Source organism: Nicotiana sylvestris, chromosome 8 (assembly GCF_000393655.2).
Source record: "Nicotiana sylvestris chromosome 8, ASM39365v2, whole genome shotgun sequence".
Lineage (NCBI taxonomy): Eukaryota > Viridiplantae > Streptophyta > Magnoliopsida > Solanales > Solanaceae > Nicotiana > Nicotiana sylvestris.
This window is the reverse complement of record NC_091064.1, coordinates 220,719,886-220,728,765: the sequence shown is the minus strand read 5'-3', so window position 1 is coordinate 220,728,765 and position 8,880 is coordinate 220,719,886. Positions and strand designations below refer to the sequence as shown.

General features: G+C 36.0%; 1 protein-coding gene across 1 annotated transcript; it reads right to left on the bottom strand.

Moving 5' to 3' along the window:
* Nucleotides 1–4,092: 4,092 nt before the first annotated feature.
* On the bottom strand, nucleotides 4,093–4,539 carry LOC104215254 (uncharacterized). Its single transcript, XM_009765016.1, has one exon. The coding sequence runs from the start codon at nucleotides 4,537–4,539 to the stop codon at nucleotides 4,093–4,095; it is 447 nt and encodes a 148-aa protein (XP_009763318.1).
* Nucleotides 4,540–8,880: the final 4,341 nt, after the last annotated feature.

The window sequence follows — 8,880 nt, the reverse complement described above, 5'->3', positions numbered from 1 at the left end:
TATTGTTGTTGTCGTCTACGTAACCAAGTTACTAGCAAAAGTTCAACTTGTGAAGATTAACAATCGTATGAAATTGAATATGGTTTCAGAAAAGAGAGAAAGAGAAAAACTCAGAAGAAAGCATTGATATTTTCCATTCTCATTTCTTCATCTGTACAGAGTCTTCTAGAACCTATATTTATACTTGGGGCAAAACTGTAAACTCACTACTCTTTTACATGGGTTATAACCTGGAAGTTTACAAATACATGTGGGCCAAACTTTAGGCGAAAACTGAACAAAAAAAACTGAAGTAAAACTAGCTAATTAAAATAACTAATAAGTATTCATTATGTAATTCCAACACCCCCCCCCCCTCACAAGTTGGAGGGTGATACCACGCCTAACTTGCCAAGTGAGAAGCGATGATGGCCACATGTTAAACACTTAGTAAAAATGTCAGCAAGTTGAGAAGAAGTAACAACATGATGCAAAAAAATGAGACCATCAGCCAACTTAGTCCGGATGAAATGACAATCGACCTCAATATGTTTTGTACGCTCGTGAAAAACTGAGTTTTTAGCAATATGAAGTGCAACCAAGTTATCACAGAAAACAGGAACTGGTGCAGAGATAGGCAAGTCTAAATCAGCAAGCAAACGAACCAACCAAACAAGTTCACCCACAACTTTACTCATAGCTCGATACTCAGCTTCTACTGAGGATAAAGAAACAATGGCCTGCTTCTTCGATTTCCAGCTAATAAGGCTGCCCCCCAAAGATATGCAGAAACCAAAAACAGACCTGCGGGACTCACGACAAACTGCCCAATCACTATCACAAAAGGCCTGAAGTGAAAAAACTGATGAAGCATTAAGAAACACCCCTACATCAAGTGTGCCATTCAAATACCTCAGGATATGCATTTCAGTAGCTATATGAGGAATGCGATGAGACTTGAGGAATTGAGTTAAATGTTGGACAACAAAACACAAATCTGGACGAGTGTGGGTGAGAAAATTCAATTTTCCAATGAGACTTCTATAAGATTGAGGATTAGGCAGCACCTCACCCTGATCAGATGTTATCTTGACACACAACTCAAGGAGAGAGACTACAGCTGAAGCATCAGTGCACCCAAACTCATAAATTAAATTAGAAGTAAACTTCTTCTGGTGAAGAAGAACCCCAAACTCATCATACAAAATTTCAATACCCAGAAAATAATTGAGCAAGCCTAAATCCTTGATTTTAAATTGGTCATCCAAGAATTGTTTGAGAGCAGCTATCTCAACAAGATCATCACCAGTTAGAATTATATCATCAACGTAAACAGCAAGTAAGACAGTAGATGAAGCTGATTTCTTAAAGAAAAGAGAGTAATCATTCAAAGAATGAGTGTAGCCTCTAGTGTAAAGAGCTTGAGATAGCTTAGCATACCATTGTCGGGAGGCTTGCCTCAAACCATAGAGAGATTTTTGAAGCTTACAAACAAGAGGAGAAGTAGAATTTGAGGTAGAAGCAACTGTTAGGCCCGAGGGAAGTTTCATGTACACTTCCTCATCTAAATCACTATGAAGAAACGCATTGTTGACATCCAATTGAAAAAGAGACCATTTCTTTTTAACAGCAACATCAATTAAGCATCTAATGGTGCACATTTTTACCACCAGGAAAAATGTCTCATGAAAATCAACACCCTCCACTTGTGTATCACCCCTACCAACCAACCTTGCCTTGTACCTCTCCACACTACCATCAGCTTTATACTTAATCTTATACACCCTTTTGCATCCTATAACTTTCTTTCCTTGAGGTAATTCAACTATTGTCCAAGTGCCATTAGTTTCTAGAGCCTGAAACTACTTCCTCATGGCTTATTACCAAGCAGGGCTGGAAGCAGCCTAAATATAAGAATGAGGCTCGGAAGAAACTGTATGGGTAGCAGAAAGGGATGTAGTAGTGGGGTTAGAGAGGGAAGGAGGAAGCTGAACAACAAAATCATTGAGGTGTGAAGGAAGAGTATGAGGCCTACTGCTCCTCCTAAGCTGAGAAAACTTACTTGGAACAGTTGAAGGGACAGTAGTGGGTGCTGAAACAGTAGAGGAATCATGAGAAATAGGCAGAACAACATCCGAACAACATCAGTAGGATTGGGATGAGGTGGAATAGGTGTTGAGATAGTAGAGGAATCAGGAGGAATAGGCAGAACAACATCAGTAATAGTGGAAACAGGTAAAGAAGGGGACAAAGGAGGAGAGTTATCATCAAAAAAGAAAATAGGAAACTGACTAGGAGAAGATGATGAGAGGGAGTAAGGAAATATAGACTCATGAAAAATGACATCTCTGGAGACCAACACAGATTTAGTTGACATATTATACAACTTAAATCCTTTCTTACCAAAAGGATAACTAAGGAAAATACAAGGTATAGCTCTTGGGTCAAACTTATCCCTTTTGCATTTAGAGACAGTGGCATAACAAAGGCAACCAAAAGGCTTTAAGTGGGAATAACAAGGAGCCTTCCCATATAATATTTCAAAAGGGGTTTTATTATGCAAAACAGTGAAAGGAAATCTATTTATTAGATATGTGGCAGTTAAGATACAATCCCCCCAGAATTTGGTAGGTAGTTTGGACTGAAACAATAAAGCTCTTGCTGTTTCTAACAAGTGTTTATGTTTTCTTTCAACAATACCATTTTGTTGAGGTGTATGAGAACAAGTTGTTTGATGAATGATCCCATTGTCTGAGAAATATTGTATGGCAGAAGTAGAAAGCCCAATTTCTAAGGCATTATCACTCCTAATGGTCTTGACTGGAAGATTAAATTAGGTTTTGACCATGGAGATAAAGGCTTTTAGAATTGAAAGCATTACTCTTGGAGTGCATTAAATGAGTCCAGGTTGCCCTGATATGATCATCCACAATGGTCAAAAAATACTATGCACCAGAGTATGTGTTAGTATTATAGGGACCCCAGGTGTCAACATGAATGAGCTCAAACAAACACTTGAAAACTGAGTTACTTTGGGGAAATGGCAGCCTTGCCTGCCTTGCTAGAGGACAAATAGGACACACAAAAGATTGTTTAGAAGATAGTTGAGCAGAAATGGAGGAAATATTTTTCATTCTACCAAATGGAATATGTCCCAGCCTATGATGCCAAAGTACATCATGCTTGTTTATACTAGGTACATCATTACTAGAAAGTAAAGGAACACAATTAGATTGTTTGATATTAGCAAGGGATCTATCACCACTATTCAGACATTGCACATTTTTATTGAAAACAGAAGTAGGACAACTAAGACTGGAATCAGACTCATTGGCATGAAGGAGCTTGTAGAGGCCTTGGTCCTGTCTACCAAGTTCCAGAAGCTTCCTCATGAAATGGGCCTGTATCAAAAGGCATGAAGAGGAAGTAAACAAAACCATGCAGTGAAATTGCTAAATCAACTTGTAAACAAAGACTAAATTATATTGAAAACTAGGAATGTATAAGACTCTATGAAGAGTGAAAGAAGGGAACAAGGTAACAGAACCAGTATAAGTCACTTTTACTTTGTAACCATTGGGAAGAATTACCAAGTAAGGAGTAGGAAGTGGAGTAAGATTAGAAAGTATATTTTTGTTGGAGGTCATATGGTCAGTAGTTCCACTATCTATAATCCAAACATTTCTACTAGCACCAGCTAGTAAACAAACATGAGAATCATCGTTAATATAAACAGGCAAAGAGAAAGTACTACCAACAAAGTTGGCAGATCCAATGAAGTTAGTTTGAGAATCAGCATCCGAAGGAACTTGAGTTTGTTGCAAGAGGGACATAAGTTGTGCATACTGCTGCTTTGTCAATCCAGGTACTGAAGAAGCTTGTTCCTCATGGTCAGAAACAGTGTAAAGTTGAGGTGAGTTGTACTGAGGTAGAGTATAGGCTGTTGCAGGACACTCAACTTCAGCAGTCACATTAGCAGCCATCCTTTTCCCTTTATTGAATTTGAAATTCTGTGAAAATCCATGTAACTTGTAGCATTTGTCGATTATGTGTCCAGGCTTTTTACAGTATTCGCAAAAAAAAAATTCCCTTGGGCTGATCAAAGTCCATTTTCTAAGTATATTGCTTAGGAGGGAATGTCTTACTATTGACATTCGGAGGAAAAACTTTATTGTTGGCATTAACATTGAAAGAAGCAGCTTCTGGGACCAGCTGGGGAATGTGTTGAACTTGTTTCTGATTTTCATCTTGAAGTAAAATGCTGTATGCACTATCTAGTATGGGAGGAAGTTGCATCATTAGCAAATTGCTTCTCACTCCCACATATACTTCATTTAGGCCCATAAGGAATTGATGAAGCTTATCCTCCTCCTCCTTTTGAATACCATCTCTTGTAGCACACGTGCAACAATTTCGATGATTCTTACGCATTGTACTCAGCTCATCCCAGAGTTTCTTTAGTTTATTGAAATATGATGCAATGTCGAGGGAGCCTTGTTGTGTGGAGGCCAACTCCTTCTTTATTTCAAACACCTTAGTATCATTCACAACCCCATACATATGCTCCAATTGTTTCTAAATGCTCTCGGCTGTCTCGGAGTACTGGACACTCTCAGCTATAGTTGGTGAAAGTGAGCTAGTTAACCATGAATCACCATATTGTTGCATCTATCCCATTGACGCAGCTTTGCAACATCAGTGGTAACTAGTCTAGGGCATGAACCATCGACAAATCCTATTTTATTCTTAGCAGAAAGAGACACTATCATGCTTCTTCTCCATCCTCCATACCCCGACCCAGAGAATGGAGTACTCACCAAACACATCCCAGGTATATCAGACGAGTGGAGAAATAAAGGACTTGTGGAGTCAGGAATGTACGTAGAATTATTACTAGAACTAGCATCCACATGAATTTCAGTATTCACCATTTTAGCAAGGTAAAAAAAAATACTTTTCAACAAAAGAGAATTTCTAGGGTTTTTCTGTAAAAAAAAACATAAGTTTCCAAAACTAATTCCAAATGAAACTCGGCAAAATCGAGAAATACTCACTGATAATACAAAATCAGCAAAGAATCGAAGAAAAAAATCACTGATAATCCAAATTCCAGCAAAGAATCGAAACAAAATTGTTGTCGCATACCAGTCGCAACAAAAAATAGTGAACGACCTTCGAATCAAATGACGAGGGTAAGATCGGTCGACTCCTCTCGTTAAGATCTATGTAACGCCCATGGCTCTGATACCATATGAAGATTAACAATCGTATGGAGTTGAATATGGTTTCAGAAAAGAGAGAAAGAGAAAAACTCAGAAGAAATCATCGATATTTTCCATTCTCATTTCTTCATCTGTACAGAGTCTTCTAGAACCTATATTTATACTTGGGGCAAAACTGTAAACTCACTACTCCTTTACATGGGCTGTAACCCGGAAGTTTATAAATACATGTGGGCCAAACTTTGGGCCAAAATCGAACAAAAAAAAAACTGAAGTAAAACTAACTAATTAAACTAACTAATAAGTGTTCATTATGTAATTCCAACACAACTTTATTTCAAGGCCTATCATAAAGTGTAATGCTAACTCTCCACACCTTCTCATATTTTTAAATCAATCCATTGTTATTGAGTCTCTTTGAGTTCTAAAGCTATGTCAGTGATCAACACAAACGGACAGATATAATTTTACGTAAGAAAAAAAGAGAGAAAAACATGCAAGCTCTTCCTTTCGAGTTAATTATAGATTCATATTGAAAGAGATTGACAATTGACAATAATTTCTTAAAAAATAAAATTGAGATATGAATGCGTTATTAACCAATACTTATACAGCAAAAGATGGAACATCTATTCAAATTACACTTTCTCACCTTTGATAATTAAATTACCAATACTAGAACAAAAGCTATAAAATTCCCTCTTAAGTTTTCTCACCTTATTTCCATTATTAATCTTTTCTCCTTCCTTGTAGCTATAAAATCTTCTCATGTTCAGTACGTCAGTCTCCGACTCCGATTCCGTCGTCGACGGTGAAGATCTCTCCGGCAGTGGCAAGCTGATCATCATATTCCGTTCGATCAAATGAACAAGTGAAACTAACTCGAAAGAATCATACAATGGGCTCCCGCAGTCCCATACAAAAGAAGAATCAGAAACTTGATCATCATCTTTTCCTTTTTTCATTTTTCTTGGACTTTTGATCTTCTTGTTAGCTAGCTAGATATATATGTCCTATGGTTATTATAGAATATAGATATTGGAAATACAAAAGGTTAAGTTTGACTTAGGTTGTTGTTTTTGTTGGGAGAAATGGATATGTAATTTCCCAATAATTGGATTATCTAATGGCTAGCTGTCTCATGTTGCAGATTGAAGTTTAATTCTATTTATTAATTCTAGTATGGAATTTTCTTATTGTTTCATATTTCTTATATGATTGTTCCTTTCTATGTATAGCTAGTTAGGTTGGTAATTTTGTCGGTGTGAGTTTGCTCATATTATCGGTCCTAAATTCAGATAAATAAGAAAGATTGTTGTAGGTAGATAGTCTGCGTAAATTTAGCCAATATAAGAAGAACTCTCACAATATAGAATACATCGTTGAGACGTGCTCAGCAAGGCACACATTACATTAGATGAGCTTCAATACCACGACATGGTCCATGATGACTCATATACCGTCAAACCTCTCTGTAACAATCTTGTTTGTTCCGATATTTTTTGGCTGCTATATATTGTGCAATGCTGTTATAAAAGGACATATATTATAACATAACATAAAAATTATTCCGAGAAAAACTTGATTTTTATAGTGAATGTCTGTTATATAGAGATGCCGTTATAGAGATGTTTGATTGTAAATGGTTCCAACTTGCTTGGAAATGTGACGTAAATATTGTTGTAGCATGTAAAGCTAGCTGGTGAAGGGTGGAATCATGTAAATTTTTTTGTGGTTGACCTTATATAGTTATACATTAATATAATATATGTTCTTTGCAAGATGGATCGTACTAGTTAGCTTGACATTTTTTTCTCAATTTAGTAATAGAACTAGTTGTTTATAATAGTATAATAGATGAGCAAAGCACAACCAATTATCAATATATACAGTATTCTGTTGACTTACATTAAGAAATTCATCATTTGATGCCCTTACTGGGATACCTAATAGTCACTAAACTCGAGAATAATTCAATAAAAAATAGAATGGTTTCTTTTGAAAACTCCCATTTGCTGCAGTTTCTGCCCCTAGCTACTTGATGATCGAGAGACTTTGTTCTTACATGACATGATCGAGGCATTTTCCATCTATTTTATTGTTCATATCTTTGATCACACTAAATAATCATTATTCAACTTTTCTTATAGATTACTTAATCTTAAATATGATTTGTAATTATGTTACGCATTTCATTTTACTTTTTTTTTGGTTGAAATTTGATGAAAGTGACATGATAGTAAAATAAAAAAAAATTAAATATAAACACATTTGTGATCAATGGCGAAAGCAGAATATTCATTGAGGGAATTCAAAAAATAAAAATAAGTCTACGCGCACAAAACTCATAGTGCAAATCCTAACTGATAAACTAGTAAGAGAGTTTCTTCGATCTGGCTTACTGTTGTGTTGGGGTCGAAATTTGGCCCAAATGTATTGACTGTCTTAAATTTTTTAAAATATCTTCTTGAGAAATAATTGTACAAAAAATGAGGAAAGTAATCTTATTGACGTGTGTAATAGTGTAAGCAATTTTCTGTACAAATACCTTTAATTCTATTTGATTTAGCTTGTTAAAAGTTTAAACCAACACACAAATATTTATTAACCTTAATACTCAACATTATCACGTAACATATGTCAGTTTTAGTTGTTGTAGCAGCTATTTAATATTACATGCTAAAGAGACTATTTATAGATATCCTTTAGATAGGCGGACCTATGTCTTAGGTTGAGGTATCACCGGACTCCGTAAACTTCGACAGAAATCTTATATATATATATACCTTGAAAATGATTAATTTAAATCTCTTGGCACCCTTAATGCTAAAAGCCTTTAGGGGGCACTAATTAAACAGAATAATATGCCCCCATCGCATTAAATTCCTAGGTCCGCCTCTCGTGTGATTTCATTTTTACAGTAACTATGTATATAACTTAAAGTTTTCCAATTAAAACTTTTCCAAGTGAATACATTTCCTATATGTATTTTACTTCATATTAGACGCATTGAAGGTGCACAAGATGCGGATATAAGGAGAGATATGACTTTGACATAATTTTTTCTTTCCAACACTTAGTAAATTTATCAGCACAAAACAAAAGTTTTGGTGAAGCCTCAATTACATCATGAATAAAGACTTATAATTATTCCATGAAAGAAATGCTTTATTAATCCAACTGAATTTTCAAAATTAGCAAAATGTATATGGCTAAAAGTCATTATGGCGCTTCATAAGACCGGCCCCTGAAGCCTCGAGGCTCAGCTCGAGGTTCGACCCCAAGGGTTCTCAATGATCGACCTCGAGGCAATGCAAATCGATGGTCATGATGGACAAACGGGAAGTTCCCAAGGAACGTGATTAAAGCTGACCAAGTCTATTGGGCTAGTTCAAGCCCGTACCGTGACATTAAATGGCTGTACCAACCTCACATCCTTGTAATAAATGCGTCTGTACTATGTTGGGATTCCCCTTATATATAAAGGGGACCTATATCATTTTGTAAGATACACAACATTCAATACAACAACATTCTCTGCTCTCTAAGTTAAACACATTCTCCCTTGATTCTATTGCTTACATTTATCGCTTACATTTATTGCGTTTCATTAATTGTTCTTCATTTACTACTCATTATTGATCATAAAGAGCTCTTACCAAAGCTCTTAGAATTGTTA

Coding starts and splice junctions, on each gene's coding strand:
- LOC104215254 (XM_009765016.1), bottom strand. CDS start 4,539: ATGTATGGGGTTGTGAATGATACTAAGGTGTTTGAAATAAAGAAGGAG.